This window comes from Ascaphus truei, chromosome 2, assembly GCF_040206685.1.
Source record: "Ascaphus truei isolate aAscTru1 chromosome 2, aAscTru1.hap1, whole genome shotgun sequence".
NCBI lineage: Eukaryota > Metazoa > Chordata > Amphibia > Anura > Ascaphidae > Ascaphus > Ascaphus truei.
In genome coordinates this window covers 452,549,523-452,573,962 of record NC_134484.1, presented here as the reverse complement: position 1 = coordinate 452,573,962, position 24,440 = coordinate 452,549,523, and the positions used below count along the sequence as shown (strand labels likewise).

Genomic DNA, 24,440 nt, shown 5'->3' with positions numbered 1-24,440 from the left:
GCAGGAGGGCTGACTGAGCATTTAAAGAAGAGTTAGCCAATGGTGAGGCAGCACACAGATGCAAGGTAACTGATAGCAGGACAGCCCACAGCTTCACGGTAATGCAAGCACAGGTATGATGTGTACCAATAGGCAGCGGCGGAGTCAGTAGCAGCTGTGGGATAATGAATGCAGTTAACCCCTTGTTTGCCTGTGTCCGCGCTTAGAGGGTGCGCGCTGTGCAGCTGCCCATGTCATCACGGGGCGGAGCCTGGAGACGGCTCCTGCAGTGTCTCTGATCCTAAGAGCGGGGCGCGTGTGCGCAAGTTGCGGCTGACACGAGTCACCCGTGACCTCGTGGGATGAGTGACGGAGGCGGGGCTTCACGGCGATCCTCACAATACCAAGCACATGTCTTTCTCTTTCAAGACGAAAAACAGAGGCTTCCAGTAGGGATGCACAGGAGTTTGGCTAAAGTTTTCAAAGCGCGTATTGGTTGTTCCGTGAAAAAAAATCCACTAAACAAATTTGAAGCCACTTGCACAAATAAGGGCCATGGTCACGTGGCTTTTATGTACAGTACGTCCATTTTTGCAAATATCTGGAGAAAGTCCCTACATTTTGCAGTTATTTGTAATGAAAAAAACCAGAAACATAGTAGAGGTATATAGGGCACAAAAGTTATTCAAACCTCCAAAAATGCTACACACAATTACCTTAAAATACAGTATATAAATGTATAAATAGTGACGTCACTTATATAAGTTATATACTGTACTGTACTAAAAACACCTAATTACCCTGAAAAACAGGAGAAAACTAACAAAATTGCGTACAGTATGTAGTATCCAAAATGTATATGAAACCAGTCCGTTCAAATCGCTAATAGAAAATTAGGTCATTTCCATAAACTGATGTCATTGAAATTCCACAAGTCTCGACATCATCCTGCTGCTAGCGTGTAACATGTGTGCGCATAATAGTGGTCAAGTTCATCAATCAAAAAAGTAACGGCTGTCGAGCTCAAGCACTTTTGTGTTATTCTCACAGGCTTGTCAGATTAATTATATATTAGGTTTATTTACTATTTTAATCCCTCCATAGGGCGATTTTAATATATTGCACATACTGTATTTCAAATCCCTTGTCAAACAAAATTGAGAGTAAAGAGCATTATTTATAAGCAGGGTCTTCAAGGCAATACAATATCTCTCATCAGCCACATGAAATCTTTTAAACTTGCTGTCACTCACACAAGCTCTGGTCATAGAGATGCCCCATTATACTCTTTCAGCTGGTGATTTTGCTGTTTGCCTTATGGAGTACGTCTTTTCCCTGTTGCTTCCAGAATGTCAGTGTTTGCTCGCTGTATCTCCAGTGCAACGCTAGGCTGTATCTCCTGTGCAACGCTAGGCTGTATCTCCTGTGCAACGCTAGGCTGTATCTCCAGTGCAACGCTAGGCTGTATCTCCTGTGCAACGCTAGGCTGTATCTCCTGTGCAACGCTAGGCTGTATCTCCAGTGCAACTCTAGGCTGTATCTCCTGTGCAACGCTAGGCTGTATCTCCAGTGCAACGCTAGGCTGTATCTCCAGTGCAACGCTAGGCTGTATCTCCAGTGCAACGCTAGGCTGTATCTCCAGTGCAACGCTAGGCTGTATCTCCAGTGCAACGCTAGGCTTTATCTCCAGTGCAACGCTAGGCTGTATCTCCAGTGCAACGCTAGGCTGTATCTCCAGTGCAACGCTAGGCTGTATCTCCAGTGCAACGCTAGGCTGTATCTCCAGTGCAACGCTAGGCTGTATCTCCAGTGCAACGCTAGGCTGTATCTCCTGTGCAACGCTAGGCTGTATCTCCAGTGCAACGCTAGGCTGTATCTCCTGTGCAACGCTAGGCTGTATCTCCAGTGCAACGCTAGGCTGTATCTCCAGTGCAACGCTAGGCTGTATCTCCAGTGCAACGCTAGGCTGTATCTCCAGTGCAACGCTAGGCTGTATCTCCAGTGCAACGCTAGGCTGTATCTCCAGTGCAACGCTAGGCTGTATCTCCTGTGCAACGCTAGGCTGTATCTCCTGTGCAACGCTAGGCTGTATCTCCAGTGCAACGCTAGGCTGTATCTCCAGTGCAACGCTAGGCTGTATCTCCAGTGCAACGCTAGGCTGTATCTCCAGTGCAACGCTAGGCTGTATCTCCAGTGCAACGCTAGGCTGTATCTCCAGTGCAACGCTAAGCTGTATCTCCTTTGCAACGCTAGGCTGTATCTCCAGTGCAACGCTAGGCTGTATCTCCAGTGCAACGCTAGGCTGTATCTCCTGTGCAACGCTAGGCTGTATCTCCTGTGCAACGCTAGGCTGTATCTCCAGTGCAACGCTAGGCTGTATCTCCAGTGCAACGCTAGGCTGTATCTCCAGTGCAACGCTAGGCTGTATCTCCAGTGCAACGCTAGGCTGTATCTCCTATGCAACGCTAGGCTGTATCTCCAGTGCAACGCTAGGCTGTATCTCCTGTGCAACGCTAGGCTGTATCCCCTGTGCAACGCTAGGCTGTATCCCCTGTGCAACGCTAGGCTGTAACTCCAGTGCAACGCTAGGCTATATCCCCTGTGCAACGCTAGGCTGTAACTCCAGTTCAACGCTAGGCTGTATCTCCAGTGCAACGCTAGGCTGTATCTCCAGTGCAACGCTAGGCTGTATCCCCTGTGCAACGCTAGGCTGTAACTCCAGTTCAACGCTAGGCTGTATCTCCAGTGCAACGCTAAGCTGTATCTCCAGCGCAACGCTAGGCTGTATCTCCAGCGCAATGCTCGGTTGCTAGTTTTGGAATTTCTTCTAATATCATGAGGTTTCCCATAAGTTTCTCTGACTCAGAGATCAGGATGCAGAGAACCACGATGCGCGTTTCGACTCCGTCTAACCCGTGATGATTCCTCCAGGCTGTTACTTTGTTTAAAATGTTGCATTGTGAACTTTTGCAAAACTTTTGCCATAAAAGTGAAATAAAGGATACAATTGCGAAAAATTTGCAAGGCAAATTTGATACTTGAGTTTTCTGTAAAAACAAGCCAAATAAACTACAACTCAGGCAGTGTTACAGCAGAGAATTGGATATTTTCCCAAATGGATTTTTTTTTTAACCATCACTTGTAGCCAGGATTAATTTAAAGAAGAAAATAATTACAGATTGTGTCATAACTTGCTTATACAGTGCAATGACATACAAGTATCAGCAGTCACCATGGACATTTTTTTTTTGGAACCTTTTCTTTTGGCCTAGATCTAAAGTGTTGTTGTTAACGCGTAAAACTGAAGTGAATCAAAAATCTCATTTGATGTGAAGATTACCAGCTTGAAGTCAGAACACATGAGGCTTTTTAAAGACACGACTTCCCTCATCACTGAGCTTCACTCAGCAGAAGACTTTTGTAATTATGTATTTAGCTAACTAAAGAAAATTGGAGTCGGTCAAGGCCATACGTTAATCTGCATGTAGCCAATTAATACTTTGATAGCATGGATGAAACGTTTGAGAAGAGCAAGCTTCCTCTCTCTCACTCCCAATGCTTCTTTTACGTCCTATTCATTACAACGACAGCATCAGTGTCTCTCACAGGACAAGAATACTAAGATCAATACTAAGATCGAGGATATCTCAAAACAGGTATGGTGTCTGTCACTGGTTCTCACACGGCAAACGTATGTATCATTCTTTGTTGTAACAATCAAGATTGTACCTAGGGCTTATTGTTTTTAATCTCCATCACAACAGAGAAATGTAAAAAGGATCTGCTGAGTAGAAGCCTACCACAAAATAGTGGCGAACATCAAGAAAAAGAAGACCCAATCAGGTCTCATAATTGAAATATAACTACATTTTGTGCAATTTTTCATCATTTCAGGCAAATTCTGTCAATAAATGTGTTGGAATTCAGTGTTATCATTTAGTCAATGCTACGGTTTGTCTTTTAAACAAAATGCCTGGAAATCCCTAAAGTACAGGCATACCCCGGTTTAAGGACACTCACTTTAAGTACACTCGCGAGTAAGGACATATCGCCAAATAGGCAAACGGCAACTCACACATGCGCCTGTCAGCACGTCCTGAACAGCAATACCGGCTCCCTACCTGTACCGAAGCTGTGCGCAAGCAGAGAGACTATAGAGCCTGTTACAAATGCGTTATTTACATCAGTTATGCACGTATATGACGATTGCAGTACAGTACATGCATCGATAAGTGGGGAAAAAGGTAGTGCTTCACTTTAAGTACATTTTCGCTTTACATACATGCTCCGGTCCCATTGCGTACGTTAATGTGGGGTATGCCTGTATACCGTACTTAAGTGCGTGAGAAATGCATAAATAGTCATTTAATATCAGAGGGGTAACACGATGTGCTATCTTTTGTCTCACTGAATTGCAATAAACGATCTAAGGATCTTTTGAAAGAAGAGTGTGGCTATTTTCTACTGTAATAAGATGTGGTCAGAAATCCCCATATGACATATCAGTGGTTCTTATTCGTGGTCAGAAATTTCAGCAGTAAGGTAGAAGAGCACAGTAAGGTTCTCTCAATGAATGAGTATCTATAGAAAGTTTGTGAACCTCTTAGGATCTGCACATTCAGTATTTCAAAACTAAAATGTTATTAGATCATAATCGAGGTCCTAAAAATGGATAAAGGTAACCAGATCGAACCAAGGACACAAAAATATGATACTTTTTCAACATTTATTTATCCACAAATTATTCAACATTCATTATCCATGTGTGAAAAAGTATGTGAACCTTTAGATTCGGGACCTGCTAGCGCCCCCTTGAGCAGCAATGACTTCAGCTAAAAGTTTCCTGTAACTGCTGGTCAGTCTCTCACATCGGGTTTGAGGAATTTTGGCCCATTCCTCCTTACAGAACTGTTTCAACTCAGTGACATTTGAGGACTCCCTTGCATGGACAGCTGGCTTCAGGTCCTGACACTGCATTTCGTTGGGATTTAGGTCCGGACTTTGACAAGGCCAACCTAAAACATGGAATTTCTTCTTCTGCAGACATTCTTTTGTTATATTTCATCAAAAATGTTTTAAATAATGTTAATTGCTGGATGCCTATTATTCTGTAATAGAGCTCATTTGCCAACATCATTATAAACAAAGTGGGCTCAATTAAACAAAACATTCCTTAACTTCCTACTAATTTCCATAAAGTTTTGTGTTTCTGTTTATCAATGGAATTTGGCATTTAGTTTACAGTCACGTATGGTGCAGAGATTCCTGTGCTTTATTTAAAGTAACAGGTTTTTTTTTTCTTTTTAATCTATTTTTGTATCAATTTATTTGTTTTGTTTCTTGCAATTTCAACCACAGACTGGTAATTTTTTGGTTTTGTACACATATTTACGATTTCTATAAAGAGTGTCTGTTTTTTGTGGGACGTCTTAAAAATGGCATTGTAGTTTTTTATAAAGTGCTTTATAAGAAGCCATGAACACTGCATAAGGCCTCGTTTACAGTGGCAGCGACGGCGCGTGGCGCAAACAAAAATCCCCTTCTCATAGAGGCACAAACAAAAACAGCAGGACAATACCTAATGAAATATAATTTCAGTTTTTTTTCTTTTTCACCGAAATGCAATAGATTAAGATATGACTACTGTGTTTGAACTCATTGTGCTCTTTCCGATTGGAACGATTACCTGGTTCTGCCATTTTAAGATCAACAAAAATGTATGATGACATAATGCATGCTTTCCTCTTAATTAACTAATCACAGCTACAGCGGTTGCCAGGCATACTGTGTCCGGCACCCGGACACACTGCCCTGGCTCCGGAGCATTATCGCTGCGGCGAGTCCCATCCGGAAGGCTGGACACCCGCAGCGATGCTGTGGCAGTACGGTCTCCGGAGCCTCAGCTTTTTGCTATTTTAGCTGCGGCTCCAGACACAGAGTCTGGCTACATCTGTAGTTTGCATACCACCATTTGGTGAAACTGGACTGAACACCGGATCGGTGTGTGATAGCCACATCCAGAGTCCAGCAATAGTTGGAAATAAATAGCTTTTTTATTATTTTTAGTCTGGCCTGTTGTTGTTGTTGTTAGTCTGTCTTGTATGTTCTATGTTGTCAGTGTTATATGTTTTTATGTCTATATACTAGCATACTGCACTATAATTATTTCTTTTTGTTTTTCATATACCACATCACGTCCTGGAGAGAGTTTGCAATTGCCCACCCACCTTTGTCATCCAAGGACTTTGATTTGGACAATTCATTATATGGTTTGATTTAATTTTTATTGTTTGGCGCCGACATTGTCTTTTTTCCCTATTTAATGTGCTGTAAAAGCAATTATATGGTTAGGGAAGAAATTGTTTTACAGCATACTGAATAGGGACCGGCGAGTCATCACCATCATACTGTCACTTACCATAGTGAGCGAACTTCATAAGTTACAGTATACGCAAAATGAGTTCAAACTTCAGACCAACTACCTATTTCTGTTATTAGCAAATGATGAATAAAATGCATCACTTCATGTGAAGACATCAGACGTTTCGGTAGAGATTAAGTAAGGTCCGTCGGAGGTAATGCGCCAGCTCCAGCATTACCGGCCACCAGACGGAGTGTGTCAACCCACAAAAGACCATAGAGAATCTCCCATTTGTTTCTTATCGCAGTGACTCACTGCGCCCATTCTCCTCTGTCTCTCACGGCTGGATCATTCTTGGATCTGCACTGCAAATGTACATTTTGTTATTGGTAAAGTGTACCATCCTGGGAGCCATGGCAGTCTCTTTTATCAACAACATATATACAGTATCCCAAGTAGACTTATTCGACCTTACCACACTAAAAACCACTAAGTAGAACAAAAAAACAGTATTAGCCAAAGCTGTCACAATATACAATGTGCATGACTCGAGATTAAAAAAATAAATCAGTGTATTCAGATAAAATTGGCAGCATCAGCCGGTCATGATCCTCATCCTGGAATAGCAATTAAGGAAGTCCCCATGAGCATTTCCATGAATCGTCTGGACATACCTCTGTCTGTTAGACCTGGAAGAACCTGGTCAATCTGCTGCTAGAGAATTAAGCTTGGTGAGTCCCACTTTCTAATGCTGACCTCGAGTTTCTTTTGATGTGCTTTAGTTACTGCTACAAATTGCAATAATGGAGCTGAAACCCATCTCCTTTCAGTAACACTGCCCCTGAATGCTCCCCCCCCCCCCCCGACTGATAAATAAGCAACAGCTTCTATTGTTAAGAAGTTACAGAATTGAAAATACCAGCGCTAGTGCGGTGTTTATTGAAGAAACTTAACAATGTAAAACATTCTTATTTTTGTGTCTTAAGAAAATGTATCCTTATATTACGGAAGCTAAATGAAACCCTATGCTGAAAATGCCAATACACCGACTTAAATAACTCAATAATTAAACTACATGTATAAATGTACACATACTGTATATACTGTAAATTGTGTGTTTTTATACAGCTGTAGCAAAGATAATGCTTTCCTCTGTGGCGCAGTTCTGGGTGCCTTTTCATCAGGATAAATTGTGCCAGAACTGCCCTAGGGCATTGAAAGCATTTGTTTTTAATTGCCGTAAAAGTGAAGCAATTTAGGAACATTTTTTGCGTAACTTTTGTTCGGCAATAGGGACTCGTAGCAACAAATTGCGAAGGCGTCCCTATTGAGAATTGTAGTATATGGTATACCTGTACTGTTATGGTAGCGTTATGGTTGGGCTTGAGTTGAGTTGGACTAAAGGATCTTGCATTGACTCCATGTACGGAAATTCTCCATCAGGACTCCGTAAGCAGTCGTGATTAGGGTGATGATGCGAAACGCATTATTAAATGGGGGGGTGCAAAGCATCACACGGCAAAAGCATGTTAAGTGGCCTGGTCTCTATTACACCTGACGCATTTCACAGCTTTGTGAGGTTAAGAAGTGGCACTATTCCAATAATCTTGTCCGGGTTGGAGCGGCAGGAAAAACATTGCAGAGCTGGTTCCTAAAGGGACAAAAGGGGTTCTCCATCTACTAGTTCAGGATTTCTCATTTATTTCTGACAGCCTCTGGGGTAAGGAAATAATTTCGATGTCACAAAGCCAAAGTAAACATCATTGTATCTGTTTTTGAAAACGTACTGGAATACTAAAGTTGAATTGTGTTGGGGGCTTTTGCTTACTGGCAGTTTGAGCACATGTTGATCCTACATTGTGATATTTCTAGTACTTCATACATAGCTATGCAAACAAAAGTGACATAGGTTATTTTTTTATAAACATTATTTAATGGTTAGGTACTACATACAGTACCACCGCATTATACACTTGGATCAGGGGTAGCCAACTCCAGTCTTGAAGAGCTACCAACAGGTCAGGTTTTCAGGATATCCCTGCTTCAGCACAGGTGGCTCAATCAGTGGCTCAGTCAAAGACTGGTGGGACCTTGAGGACTGCAGTTGTCCACTACTGCAGTATGGTATAAATTCATTTTCTTTGGTTGACTTTTTGAGTGCTGATCGAGTATGATTTTTTTTTTCCTACAGGTTTTAAAGATATCCCTGCTTCAGCACAGGTGTATCAATCAGTGGCTCAGTCTTTGACTGCATCACCTGTACTAAAGCAGGGATATCCAGAAAATCTGACTTGTTGGTACAGTAGCTCTTGATGAGTCAGGCTACCCCTGACTTGGGCTGCGGCCCTGCTGCCGCTGAGTGCATTCATGCTTAAGAGCGGTGACCTCAGAAACTCTCCAAGCATGAGCGATCGGCTGTCCTGCTGAATTGTGCGAGCGGGGTGACGGGGCCAGGGGCGTGTCATTGGCTGGATTGGGGCTTTGTGTGTGTGTGTGTGCTCTCGGCATTGGTGCTGATTGGTTGCTGAAGGGTTATGTAACCCTTCAACGCGCTTGAAAATCAATTTTCCCTGTCTCCCCAAGCGCCTAGTTTTGCTAAGCACACGTGCACGAGCGCCGAGTGAGCGTGGCCGTACTTATTGGGAAACACTTAAGTGATTGCGCCAAGCATCAAGCACGCTCAGCAGCAGCAGCATGGCTGCAGCCTTATTCTGAGTCCCCGCTGGCGCTGACCGTGCTCATGCTTGGAGAGCACTCCAAGTATGAGCGTCAGGTGTCCTGCATTTACGCACGCGCGGGTGGGGGGGGGCATTGCGGGTAGTTGAGCGAGCGGAAAAGTATTACTTTTTTGTTTATCTAAGCGCTGAGCGCAGGTGAGCGTGTGTGCCGGCGCACGAGCACGCTCTGCGTGAGCGGGGACTTACATATATCTATATACTTAAGTAACCGCCACAAGCGCCGCCCGCTCAGCGCTAACGGGGACGCAGCCTTAGATTGAAGATATATATTTAAAGGTGCAGTCGCTCCAAACATTTTTTTGAAATTACAGAAACTTGAAGCACCAATAAAACATTCAGACTCTTTAGAAATGTGCAAAATGTAGCCAAACTAGGCTTAAATTGGCCCTTTTGTTATCTACAAATTTCCCAAAAGAAAGTTCAAGCATGTCCCTTAATATTTTTGCTATATTAGTGCTTACAGCATGAGGAACTTTTAAGCAATGTGACCCTGCGCAAATATGTCATGAAATCTTTTCTGGAAGTTACTATATACTGTATTAATGTTTTGTAGCACTCACACTTGCAATGGATGCCTTATTCTTTCTTCGATTAGTGCGATAACCAGTATTTGTTGTATACTTTGTATTATAAGTTGTTGTATTGTTCTGATTTACCTTTTTGACTGTACATTTGAAAATCTTTTAAACGTATATTAAATTACTAGGCGAGCATACAAGCAGTAAAGAAGATATTGCATGGGTTTCTGTTTTTTTTTTTTTTTTTACAGCAACTATGATACGTGTTACTAAGTAAGGCCGCGTTTATAGTGCCGGTGCCGGCAACGCAACCGGTGCCGTCGCCACTGGCGAAAGTTGCACTTTAGTTTGGAGCGAAGTCGCTGGCGACAAGGCCACTGACGTCACGAAGGTGGCGGGCAGAGTGCAGTAGGCGCTCTGTGATTGGTGTAGAGTCAGTCACATGTGGCAACTGTCTCTCCCAAAATCATTTCAATTGCTTCAAAATATTTCGGAGCTCCGTCGCCGTTGCGCTTACTATAAGCGCATGCAACGGATCCTTATTATTGTGTTACGGATTTTTATTATTTTTTTTGTTTAATTATTGGATTATTTTATGGGTTTTTGCTTCTTTTTTTTTTTTTTTAAGGCAGCTATGATACGTGTTACTAAATAAGACAGCAAGTAGTATTTAAAGGTGCAATCCCACATGGCCAACCCAGAAGAAATACTTTTGTACAAAATGGAAGCCTAACTGACATCCCTAAACAAATCTAGCACTGCTAATAGCAAAGGTCTGGCTCCTTTCATTGTTTTGGAAATTAGCAAGTTGAAGTTTTTAGTGGAAGTTGTTGTTAATCAAGTGTTTCTGTTATCCCAACCTGTCCTTATCAGAGAGCCAGTAAAGATAATGAGAGGTGGGGAGGCGGGACTCTGTTTGTACAATGATGCTGCTCACGTGGTGACATCACTCAGTGACATCACACAAAAGGGAGCAGCCAGAGGAAATCACACCCCTCCCAAGACCAACGTTAATAAAAAAATATTTAAATTATTATGTGTCCCATTTTGGTATCACTCACCCAGGTGAGACCCCTTAAACATGTCACTTGAATTAGTTCACTTTGGTCTTAGGAGGGATTGTCCCGGACTTTATTTAATGCTTTGACTTTGTGTTCAACTGAGTGGAAAGTTAAAGGTGCAATTCCACATACTCAAAAGTATTTGTTCAGTGGTTTACGTGCCTTGAAATATGTATGGGTAAATATTGGACAAAAGATTAATGCGTCTCATTTGGGAAATGTTTTATGGTCTAAAAACTGAAAGTAAGCTGACATTTTAGAAAGAAATTCCTTTTTTAAGCAAAAGTGAACATATAAATCAGTGATCTTAAAATGTAGTGGTACCATGGGTTTATAAATAAAATAAATAAGTATCACACTTTTGGCCTTATTTTTTTTTTTTACCTTGTGATAAAATCTGAAAATATTTATTTTTGGTAATTTTTTTGCATGTCATTACCCATAATTCTTCTCTGCAGCTTTGTCACTGCCTGAGATGTGACAATAGAACCAAGTTCAGTGACCAGTGGAAGACATGCCAACACACTAATGAGTATTTTATTTATGCTGCACATTGGGGAATGTGGCATTTTTGGAATATTAGGATAAATACAAATTAGAGATGGGTTATTTCCAGAAATCCTTAAAATAACTTTTCTTAAACATCCCAAGGAGGTCAAGTACTATATGAAGGCTTCCTAACTGCAGAACTAGAACTCCAGTCCTACGTCTATAATATATTTTAAATACTTTTGGGAAGAGGCTACTTTCATTTAAATGCCTTGGGGAAGAACGCAGTGCCTCTGTAACCGCCGCGCCCCCCAAATAAACTCACACGCCCCCCAGTTTGCGCACCCCTTACTTAGACCATTAGTGGCTAGAAAAGTCCAACCCTAAAGACCGCTAGGACACCATAGAGTCACAAGCCCAGCTATTTCATAGTACAATAAAATTACACAATATACAAGGTTTTTTCATCCAGGTACGAGGGACTATCATAAAAACATATACTGTCAATAGGAAAAATCCCAGTTGCAGATACACTGGACTTTAGGCTTATTGAACTATATAATACTGCCCAGGGTGTAGCAAAGTTTTGTTAAGGGGCCAAAATAAACTAGTTACAAAGAAATAGAGATATAACAAAACATTTTGAGCCCTATAAACAGGCTCATATTACAGATTATTGCTTTACCCTATGATATACCACATCTCTGCCAGTCAGCACTGAATGCAAGAAGTCATTTACTAGTATAATGGGTTTTAATCTTTTTTTGGTTAAGGAACCTGTCATGTACAGTATGTGACATCTGACATCTATGAGCATGTGAGCTGTCTATGGGACAAGGGTTTATACACACAGCTATCGAGCTGTCACTTTTTTCCATGCATAGACCCTCAAATGACTAATATCTCCCCTCAATCTGTCCCAATATACCATCTGTCATGAACAGCACACTTGTGAGCATGTGGCTTGTATTTATAACCCGGGTTAATACACACAACCAACATGCTGCCTCGCCTTTCTCCTTTGCAAGGTACTTCAAATGAGTTAATATTTTTCCGTACTCTGTTACAATACAGTACTGTATATATAATTATCCGCTGCCACCACCAAAGTTATTATTGAAAGTTGTACGTACAGAGCCCCTAGTCACTGTGTGTTCAGAAAAACTGTGCACGTAACACAAAAACATCTGTTGTGGCAAAATGTATCCGAAAAATTTAATTTACTCTCTATAAAGCGTGCAACAATTCAATCAGAGCCCAAAATATTACTGTACTTATTAAAAGTTAGCTTTAATATACAAAAATACAGTGCTTAGGTTACAGAAAATTACTATGACTAGAACATACAGTTATAATGAATGCAGCCAGTTTCATCAAATTTAAAGTATACACAAAGAATCTAACTTACGTTATCACCTAACATTGATCAAATCTTTTCCCAAAGGGTCTTGAGTGGGAGTTGAGATTTTGCGTGTTACAACCTGGACACTGCCTTAGTTGAGATCTAATTTTTCTATTCACACATGCATGTTTTTATGCCAAAAGCCTTCCATTGAAAATATCATAAGTCCACCCCTGTCATCAATAAGTTCTGGCTGACATTTTTACGACTTAAAAGAAAAAAAAATCTTTCCTTGGACTTCAAAATGTGCCTTAATATATAAAAGACTTCATAACTTTGTTTGTATAATACTTGGACAAATTACATTTTTACTGATTAGTCTGTGTACTTAATATTCATATTTGCATATGAAATATTACCATATAACTTCTATTTCCACATGAGAAACAGATGTGTCTTTGGCACCTCTTAATCAGGAAATGTTTGGCATCATTTGATTTCTCTTATCACAATGGTTACAAATATCTGTTTGTTACTCTTAGGAATAGTAGACAGCCCCCCTGATATCATCATATTTAATACATTTACATGTTTTGGAATACCTTCTTAGCCACACGCCCTGTATTTGCAAATCCCCTGAAGAATGGCTTCCAAGGTACAGTACTTTAAAAAGGGTCCCGTTTATTCTACTGTCAGGGAAGCCCGATTTAAATTTTCCCACGGGCAAAAAAAAAACAGATGCCCTTAGCTCGAGATGCCATCAGTCCTATAAATCCTATCAAATACATTCCTGGTGTGGTTTAACAGGCCATAAAAACAATTATTGTATTTTAAAGACAATCTGGAACCAAAATTATCCTCTGCCAGATTGATTAAAATACTTAATAATGTCTGCCATATTCATTGCAGAACCCTGAAATTTTGCAGAACCCCAACCCTCTCTAACAGCGCATCTGAGATCAAATGAATTGTAAGGAACCCCAATCCTCTCTAATAGCATGTCTGATATCAAATGCACTAAGGAACCCCAACCCTCTCTTATAGCGCGTCTGAGATCAGATGCATTGTAAGGAATACAAAACCCTCTCTAATAGCACGTCTGATATCAGATGCATTGTAAGGAACCCCAACCGTCTCTAACAGCGCATCTGAGATCAAACAGATTGTAAGGAACCCCAACCCTCTCTAACAGCATGTCTCAGATCAGATGAATTGTAAGGATCCCCAACCCTCTATAATACTGTTTTCGAAGTCCAAGGAGAACAGGGAGCGCAAAGACCATGAAAGATAAAACACATATCCAACATAGTGCAATATGTCTGATGCTAATGTTGAAACATCCAGACTTTATACATCCAATGGTTCTTATACTCAAAGAGTAATCAGTGTTTGAGTGTGTGTAAAGGTATCTTTAAATTGCAATGAACTCCCATATAGAAACTGCCTCCGCATGTGTCTTAAGGTATCTTCACCGCTTGCATAAATGTAAAAAAGAAGAACAGACATAGTGTAGACTGCACCCATAAAAATGTATATGCAGTAGAATAGTAGGAAATACACTCACATGGTTTTCAAATAGTAATAGCGATAAGATCATAAGATCATAGGATCTGCGCCCGCAGTGGAGGTCCCTGAGCCGTCTCTCAGCTCGATACACGGAACGGTCGCATCCTCCCTCTCCCGCACTTCCGGGTTGGTTTCTCGTGCAGGAAGCTCTCGGGGTATCTCGGGGCTGGCAGCTGTTTGTCTATGGAGCCTCCCTCTTCGATCCGGCTGAGTATTCAATCTACTGCAAACACTCTATGCGTTTCTCCTCATCCAAGGTTTCATCAGGAGCCAGCCCCGAGATACCGCGAGAGCTTCCGGCACGAGAAACCAACCCAGAAGTGCGGGAGAGGGAGGACGCGACCGTTCCATGTATCGAGCTGAGAGACGGCTCACGGACCTCCACTGCGGGCGCAGACCCTATGATCTCGCAGATCGCGGTTAGCGCTGTGACACACGCCGCCCCCCCGCCGGGCACGCTTGTCACAGACATTACTGGGACCGCAGCCTTATGATCTTATCGCTATTACTATTTGAAAACCATGTGAGTGTATTTCCTACTATTCTACTGCATATACATTTTTATGGGTGCAGTCTACACTATGTCTGTTCTTCTTTTTTACATTTATGCAAGCGGTGAAGATACCTTAAGGCACATGCGGAGGCAGTTTCTATATGGGAGTTCATTGCAACTTAAAGATACCTTTACACACACTCGAACACAGATTACTCTTTCAGTATAAGAACCATTGGATGTATAAAGTCTGGATGTTTCAACATTAGCATCAGACATATTGCACTATGTTGGATATGTGTTTTATCTTTCATGGTCTTTGCCCTCCCTGATCTCCTTGGACTTCGAAATCACCTGGATTAAAGTCATCCTATCTTGGGTCGAGCAGCATCTGACCAATTTGTTTGTATCAACTTTATTTATTTGCACTTATTCACTTTGTTACTACAAGATTTATTTAAATCACGTTATACACAGTATTTCACTTGTAACTATATTGTTTAGATTTAAGCGCTATTGGATAACACCACCCCCCCCCCTTTTTTCACTCTATAATAGTGTGCCTGAGATCACATGCATTGTAAATTCTTCTGTATTTAATACAATTGTTAAATTACCTGAAAATAACAGGGAACCTTTAGGGATGCCCGGGGAACCCAAGGCTGCATAGGAACTCTTGTTTAAAAACACTGGACTAGTACAGTATATCAGTAAACATGCCATAAGGTTACTACTCTCTAAACTTTGCAACAGTATCAACCTTTATATTAGCTACCTCCATTCATGTAATTGTAAAATTGCACGGTGATATTTAGCTGATATCTCTACTTATTTATAATTACTGTAGTTTATTTTGGCTTCCTAACAAAGTTTTGCTGCACCCTGGAAAGTATTGTCTAGTTCAGTGATTTCCAACCTTTTTTTTGGTTAAGGAACCCTATGTGAAATTCTGAGGAATCCCAACCCTCTCTAACTGCGAGTCTGAGATCAGATGCATTGTAAATTCTTCTGTATTTGGTACAATTTTAAACTGACCAGAAAATTACAGGGAACTCTTTGGGGATGCCGGGGGAACCCAAGGGTTCCTAGGAACCCTGGTTGAAAAACACTGGTCTAGTTCAATGCGCCTCAAGTTACTCTTTCAGCACATCTGTAACTGAGATTTTTTTCTAGTGACAATATATGTTTTTATGATAGTCCCTCATGGACGAAAAAAACATTGGATGTTGTGTAATATTTTTGTATGATGAAATAGCTGGACTTGTGACTCTATGGTGTCCTAGCCGTCTTTAGCATTGGACTTTTTTTTTTAGCCACGAATGGTCTTTGTACAAGAAGCTTTTTCAAAATACCCGTAAGAAAGTTGATTTTTTAACTTTCTTATTGTCCCTGCTCTCGGGGAGTTTCTAGTGAAATTCGTAGTAATCTATTGTTTTGCTACTGCATTGAGTGTTAGATTTTTTAGATGGACTACTGGACTAGTGAACTGCCATGTAAATGAGTTTTTCTATCAGCATTATAGGATAGTATGGCCATTATTCTGTAAGGTGTAATATGCGCAGATAATGCGCTATGGCATGCAAAGTCCCATTGACTTTAATGGGGATGTTCTTGCAATAGCACATCATCTGTGCTAATCACCCCTTACCGAATATGGGCCGATATCCTATCCCCCAGCCAGCAATTTTTTTCAATTCTTTTCAGGGGGTCGACAGAGCTGAACCTCACTAACTTAAGCTTGTAGACGCCCGGCTGCTAGCGATACTTACCTCCATAGTAGGTGCCAGTATCCCTCAGCTTGTTTAAGCTCCCGCATCATGTGGACCAATAGGAAGCCGCTCCGTACGACCTCCTGGCTTCAAATTGGCCCGTAGGGCGCAGGAGCTTGGAAAACCAGCCATGACGTGATCCCTGGCAGCCGAGCAGAGCGGCACCTATCGTGGGGTAAGTATCTCTGGAAGCAGGGGGTACCGGGAGCTGAATTTAATGGGGTTCAGCTCCGGAGACCCTTTGCTTCAATCCCCTGGTTGGATTGCCTCTTTAAGACAAGTAGCTATACACAGAGAAATATATTGGTCATTACTTCGCTCCAATTGTTCCATTTCAGGTCAGACTTTTCTCTAGACCTACAGTACACACCTCATTTATCAATGTCCTCCATTTAGTTTGAAATTGATGAAATACCAGTTTATTTGGTGATTGTTAGTAACTCAGGCATAGTGTGCATGCAACTAGGCTCTTTCTATCACCTCAACCTGGGGGTGATTCCTGTCTGCTACAATGTGTCTCAAATCATTTCAAACAATACATGATATATCATACAGTATGTATAAAGTCTTCATACCTACAGTGCACATTACTTTCTTACACTAACATTTTGCCACAAGTGTGAAAAAAACTGTTAATATTTATGTATATATATCTTTATTTATATCATCTATTGGAACAGTGTGTAGAAGCCAATTTGAACCAATGTACAGAGTACTTGAGTACCAGAATTACTCCTTTTACAAACCTAAACATCCTAACTGACCTCCTTTTTTTTTACTAATTGGTGTAATCCAGTTGTGTGCAGAAGGGAAAGTCTCCACACAGTATCTATGTATGTGTATTTTTATATATACCCTTTACAAACCAGACACTGGAATACAGGAATGATAATACAATAATTGTAACAAGCATAAAGGTATGCACTACAAAAATGATGCATGCTCTGGGAAGCATAACATGATACAATCATCACTTGATATATTCTGGCAGGTCATTCCACGCCAGCATTAAACAGGTGGGTACATTTTATAAAGTGCCGAGTGGTTAATTCACCTTAGACATTCTCTTGCTTGTTTCCCCCGGGCAGCAATAAATTGGTACTGTAAATATAGGACTGGCCATGGGTTAATACAGCTTTGCCTTTTCCTGGGAAGTGATAATATGCTTTCCATAATGGCATTTTTTTAAAATTATTATTGCAACGTGTTCTATTCACCTGTGCAGCACTGCAAGTGTTAATCCCAGTTTTCTGTTAATTGCACCCGAGTACTGACAGGGTTAACTCACGTTAGCAGGGTTCCCCAGGGCTGCTTCTAGCATCGCGCTCTATAATGTGTTCCAAATCGTCTTGTGCGGGAATGAGTCTCAAGACGCATTACATCCCACGGCTCCTACAGTAATGTCAGATTCCGCACTAGCAGAAACCTGCACTAACTGTCCACACACATCAATTACACTGATGGAATCAGCTCCGCAGTTCTCAATAAATAGGGTATGTAGCAAGCAGCACACTGTGGACTTGTATCAGGCTCCATAAAAGTGCATAGACACACATGAAACATAAGAGAGATGTGTCAGGCATCTGAGATGTGTTTTTTTTTTTAAAGGATAAATTAAATCTGGTGGAAGAAAGGAGCAAAATGATAGCTCTAGATGCAGGAGGTGATAGGCCAACAACAGGTCAGGTTTTCAGGATGCAGTTCAGCACAGGTGGCTCAATTAATGGCTCATTCAAAGCACCACCTGTGCTGAAGCAGGGATAATGCTTTCCCTACTGTACCTAACATATTGTTAGTTACAGGGTTATTTCCCTCTCCTGTCTTCACTTTTTTAACTTTTATAAAACCTCTAGGGACATGATAGAAGTAGCGCCACCTTTGGGTGAAACAGACTTAACACCATGGTATTTTAAGCTAACGCTTCAATGCTCACTTCACATGGTGTTAAGCGTATGCTAATGAGATAACTAAAGACACTGGTTTTTGCATATATTTAGTTTTATGGATTCCAATCAAACCAGATTTTACGGACTTCTGAGGATCTTACCCAGTATCATTCTCCACACTCGTCACAGATACATGACGATGATTGCCTCTTTTGTAGCATGTTTTTGGATCCTACCTTAGGGAAGTGGATGGGTTCAGGTGTGCGCTAATCTATCTTTGCAGGTGCCCTTTATTTATTTATTTATTTATTTATAACATGAGAGTTATCTCTCGTTTTAGAGTATGTCCTGGGTACAGCGTTATGATGACAAATACATGGTTACAAATACATAGCTACATTAAGTGAACAGGATATACATTATATATAAGACATAGCATGCACAGTTAGAGATACTATATGTTATAGGCGTATGTAACAGTTACAGACCAGATTAAAATGTGACAGCTTTAGTTTCGAAAGAACTTAGACTGGTGGCGGCTGTGAGAGTCTCCAGTAGAATGTTCCAGTTTTGGGGTGCACGGTAAGAGAAGGAGGAGCGGCCGGATACTTTGCTGAGCCTTGGGACCATGAACAGTCCTTTAGAGTCAGATCTCTGATGATAAGTGCTGCATGTGGTAGGGGTGAGGAGCTTGTTCAGGTAGCTGGGTAGCTTGCCCTTGAAAGTATTTGAAGGCAAGACAGGAAAGGTGAACTTTGCACTTAGACTCAAGTGATGACCAATCTAGTTCTTTGAGCATTTTGCAGTGGTGTGTTGTAATTGCATTGGAGGACAAAGCTGCATTTTGAGTTGTAGAGGGTATCAAGTTTGCCAAGGTGGGTTTGGGGTGCCGAGCCGTATACTATGTCCCCATAGTCGCTAATTGGCATCAGCAAACCACTGACATATTAGTGGGATTTGCAAGGTATGTTAACTTTTTAAGTGTGCATATAAACTGCCATCCTACATTAACTGGTATGCCGCAAAGTAACAACATATTAAACCATTCTGAGCCAGAATAAAGTCTGCAAATGTTTATTAACCTATTCTTTTCAGCCGGGTGATTGCAAGGAAGTATGAACCTATTCAGTGCTGGAAATGACTTGCCAAGTAAATTCACCTCATGCAGAGCTGGTGTGGGGGAGTCCTACAAGCACTAGATGGGATAAAGCACTTTGGGGTAGATCCTCAAAAGTGCACTAAATAAGGGCAAATAACGTTACCTTACCTCAAGCGTGGGGGGCGCAGGATTTTCCAGGGGGGTGGGGTGCGGTGGTTACAGAGGTCCCGCGCTCTCCCCCAAGGCATTTACATTAAATGCCGGGGGACCGCGCAACGCCTCTAAAACGTTATCGTACCTTGATTCAGCCAGCTTAATGGTGTCTTCGGTGACGCATCGCCATGATAACCCGGCGGTAAGCTGCGGGGTCACGTGATGTGATGCCAGAGTAGGGGGGGGTGCGAACAGGAGAGGAGACCAGGCAGGGGGGCGCCGGAGGAAAACTTTGTGCACGCCTGCCTTAACCTAATTAGGTAACAGACCTTATTTTCCTTCTTATTCTCAAAGCTAATGATATGCAAAAGTAAGGTCTGTTAGCAAAACGACCAGGGTAATGTTAGCTGGTTTAAAAGGGTTTACCAGAGCCTAAAAAAGGCACTGCGCATGCACATTGGGAAAGAACGTTATTCGGGCACGTCGGTATACTATAGTGGTTACAATTTTATACCTGTACATAATCATTATTTAATTTTTTACACACAGTGCCTGACCTGTTTGTAATTAAATATCATTTTGGTTACTTTTATCGCCTTGGAAATCATTTTCTCATATGTAGATTCATTCTGGTAAACTCATACATTATACCATACATCATATATGCAATAGTACGTCAAATAAACATAGCTAACATTCACTTCCATCAGTAAACAACATATATCATCTTTAAAAAAAACAAAAAAAAACAATGAATATGAATGTGTTCCTGTGTTTTATATGTTCCATAATGTATATGTTAGTACTATAACATGTCATGAAAGGGTTAATTCCGACACTCAGTCCATTCATATGGGTACCACTGAAAATCTTTCCCTTGTAGGCTATTTGTAGAAATAACGCAATGCTGCTCGGGGTTTAGAAGTGAGTAAGGGCGGCTTTCAGCAGGCACTAAATATCATGCGTTATTAGCGTAACGTTAACAGTAACGAAGGTCCGAGGATTTCCATTGGTAGATAAAGTGCTCATTACCACGTGATTTGCATAGGAAGAAGCCTAAGGTCCATTAAAAGGTGAGGTTCCCTTATGTGTTAAGGGAAATGGCTGAACAGCGTAGCGCTGAGCGGCTTTTTGAGGATATGCGTTATGGATAATGTTCAAATGGGATAACGGTACCTTAAAAAATATCAACCTGTGGACCTCCTGAGGATCTTCCCCTTTGTTCTTGGGTTTGAGCTAGTTAATACAGCAGTTTACTATAGCATATACACTTACCAGTTTATTGCAAGATACCAGTTCTGGCGTGGAAAGGGTTAATATATACTTCTGGTCCCCCTATCACTGCAGCGCAGGAACTGTTTTTGGGGGTGGTGTTTGCTGTACATCGGAAATCAGTAATATACAAAGATTACCACAACGCAGGGATTCTCAAGTCCAGTCCTTAAATCCCCCCCCCCCCCCCTAAACAGGTCAGGTTTTCAGGATATCCCAGATTAAGAACTGGTGGCTCAATCAGTCTCAGACTGAGGGGTTATGCACTAAGCAGTGATAAGTGGGTTTTCTGGGTGCTATGCACAAAGCAGTGATGAGTGCTTTTAAGTGAGATAACTGCCTTTATAGCGTGATACTGCCTGTTGTGAGATTCACAAAGCAGTGATAACACTGCAGTATCGTGCTATAATGGCATTTTTTCCCACTTAAAAGCACTTATCACTGCTTTGTGAATCTCATAGCAGACAGTATCACGCTATAAAGGCATTTATCTCACTTAAAAGACTTATCACTGTTTTGTGAATCTCACAGCCGGCAATATCACGCTATAATGGCTTTTTATCACACTTAAAAGCACTTATCACTGCTTAGTGCATGACCCCCTGAGCCAGTGATGGAGCCACCTGTGCTGAAGCATCAATATCCTAAAAAAAAACCTGATCTGTTGGGGAGTCTTGAGCACTGGAATTGAAACTCCCTGCCATAATGTAACAATGCATAACCCCAGTCAGTACAGTTTGGGAAACTATAATGTTAGTAACTACTATAACTCCAACATTGGGGATAATATACTCATCTTTGCAGTTCCCTGGGGTTGACGAGTTTATGCAGCTTTTAAAAGTTCCTCTCCGGTATTGAACAAGTTAAAACATCTTTGCAGCATTTACTTGCTGGATACAGTGCGTGTTCCTCTGAATGTGTAAATAAATCTGAAACGTACTTTGTAGGTCCCCGTGTAGCATTTAATAAGTCAATCCATAGTTGCAGTTTCCCTTCCAGGTCTGAATTGGTTAACCTTTCTTGGCAGACTCCCCTCCAGCACTAAACTGCATTTAATAGATTAACACAGCAACACATGTCCAATCTGCTTCCTAGGTTTATACAGCATGAATGTAGGTCAATGCCATGCATGTATTATCATAGCATGTCATTGTGGATCCCTTTCCAGCACTTAATAGGTTAGTACATCAACGCCAAGCCCATGCCCTGCCTACAGCGGGTGATATGATACCCGTGCCAGTCCACTCCCTGCATGATTAGTAGTAGTATGAAATGGTTTCACACATATCTGCAAGCTTCTCCCACCAGCAGTGAAAGGGTTAACCCTAAGAGGCATTGTGCTGTCAGCCCCTCCCCCCCCCCCCCCTCTCCCATCTATTCAATGTGCGTGGCTCTCCCTCCCCACACACACACACACTAGTATCTTCCCCTCCTCCTTCTGCTTGCATAGTGGGCACACGGGGGCTGGAGGAGGGTGTGCCCCCTTCCCCCCCTCCCCCCCCCCCCATCCCCTGGGTTTATACATTGTTACATTATGGTAACAGTAACGTATGTGTGTTACTGATTTTATATGTTCAGCACCCCCACTCAAAGGAATAGCTCCCTCCCCCCCCCCCGGTGTGTGCAGATGTACCCGGCACTGTCCTCTCCTGCGCGAGTTGCCCATTCACAAGCAGATCCAGCTGAGAGGCACCAAGGGAATGAAGAGGTCTGGAGTGAGGGCAAGGCAGGGGGCAGCAGCTCCCCCTGTGATTGGCTGACTTGCTGTGCTGCTGAACCCAAGCACAGGATACTTTCCAATATCACGCTGCAGCTTCCCATATCTCTCACTGCTGGAGCCACCTCCCAACATCACACAACCTGTAACTAACTCTCAGCAGGAGATTTTGCCACCACATTTGCTCTAGGATGGACAGCACTATCTTTGAAATCATCATAGATGAATTTGATGCCAACTGCAGCCTTTTGGATGCCTTGCAGGACACTTTTCTGAACGCTTCTTCCTTCTTCTCTTGGTTTGATGGTAGGGCACAGCTTGTGTGATATCTGTAATTGAGGGATGTGGAGATCTTGGTTGATTATTGATTTGCTCTGTTCTTTATTTCAAGGTCCCTATTGCAGTGCCACCATTGATCAGATAGGAACCTGCTGGCCACGCAGCTTACCTGGGGAACTTGTGGAGAGACCTTGCCCTGAATCTTTCAATGGGATCAGGTACAACACAACCAGTAAGTGCAAACTTGACCTCATACAGACATGTGAATTTCAATGATCGTGCCATATGCATTAAACACATGTGAGCGTGCTACACATTGCAATCATATTTATCTGGCACACAAAAACAATTAAGAAAACAGTTATAGCAGACATGTCAAGTATACTCGTCCAAAGAGTGAAATCAGTCATATCTGGGGTTGTGGCCCAATACCTGGCATTTGAATGGGAAAGTACTGTTTTGTATTAACCAGACTCCCAGCATGTATGAGACTGTGGATGCTTCAAAATCAGTCAGACTGACTCTAAACCAGTGAAATTCACAGGAAATCAGTGAGCATTTCCATACCTGTTGTAATGGGACACTGGCAAGTTTTTTATATTGACACTTTTTACGGTTTTGTTCTTTCATTGTGTAAGGCTACGCAATGTGCTGTTATCTTGTGTGTGTGTATACTGTACATAAATATCATAGATTTCCCATGTACAAGTCATTTGGATCAGGTGCCAATTGTACTCCATATCTAGAATATGATTTTCATTTTGTTTGGTGCTGTATATAGTATTTGAAACTAATTCATGCAGAGTTACCCTTTATTCGGGTTTTTGTGTATTTTTGGGTGTTATCTGAAGGTATGTTGCCAAACAGAGGTGCCCAAAGGAGTTGGGAAGAATAGTTTCCTACATAATGAGCCTTTGATGATGATAATTAGCGATATTTCATACACGAAAGCCTGCTGGGAACTATGTGCCTGTCTGGAAATAAAACTGCATATTGCACGGCTGAGAGAGTTTGAGAGAGAGCTGCAAGGCATAATGATCCTAATTTAATAAACAACACGCTCATGTGCCAATTTTGTTGATAACGTAATATACATTTTCATTACCTGTCTGGAACAGATCATAGAAGTGACATGGAGCCGGTCATAGAGTGACATGGAGCCGAATGAATATTAGGGACCTGTTCTATTTCAGCATCTAAATGTCCATTAATGGCCAATGAGCAAATCAAATGCTAAAATAATACATTTAGCATTAATTGCGATCTGTACCAGTTTATGATACATGTTTATTTCAGGGCCTTTATAAAGGGACACGTTGTTGAAAAGTTGTACCTGTGCCATTACCATAGTGCTAACATGACATGTCTCAATATCAGTATGAATCTTACTTGGTAAGGTTACATGGTGTATACAGTATATAGTCTATAACCATATATCACAGTATACAGTATGCAAAATACATCATTTTACTTTTAGCTTCCTTGGTAAAATGAGCCAGGAATGTGACACGCTCTAGGTAATAATTTATGTTTTTAGCTCCTTTTATAAGGGACCCATTCCCAAAATGTAACTCCTTTTGTTAAGTCGGTAATATTTTTCAATATGCCATACATTGTATTATAAGAACAATAGTTATTGATTTCCATTATGAGTATAAAATCATAGAGAGCCTCCCTGAAATTGTTATTTGAATAACATTTGTATGGCCTGTGGTCAT

The 24,440-nt window shown here is 41.5% G+C and overlaps 1 protein-coding gene across 4 annotated transcripts in view; it reads left to right on the top strand.

The window, feature by feature from the left end:
- CRHR2 (corticotropin releasing hormone receptor 2) overlaps nucleotides 1-24,440 on the top strand; it is a 446,496-nt gene that overhangs the window by 188,344 nt on the left and 233,712 nt on the right. For 2 of the 4 annotated variants that reach the window (XM_075587953.1, XM_075587949.1), the window contains exon 3: nucleotides 22,835-22,954. In XM_075587953.1, the coding sequence (XP_075444068.1) occupies nucleotides 22,931-22,954 (24 nt within the window). In that variant the 5' untranslated portion in view covers nucleotides 22,835-22,930. Of the gene's footprint in view, nucleotides 1-22,278; nucleotides 22,750-22,834; nucleotides 22,955-24,440 lie in introns of those variants that run through there. The other 2 variants (XM_075587950.1, XM_075587951.1) reach the window with 2 other exon arrangements.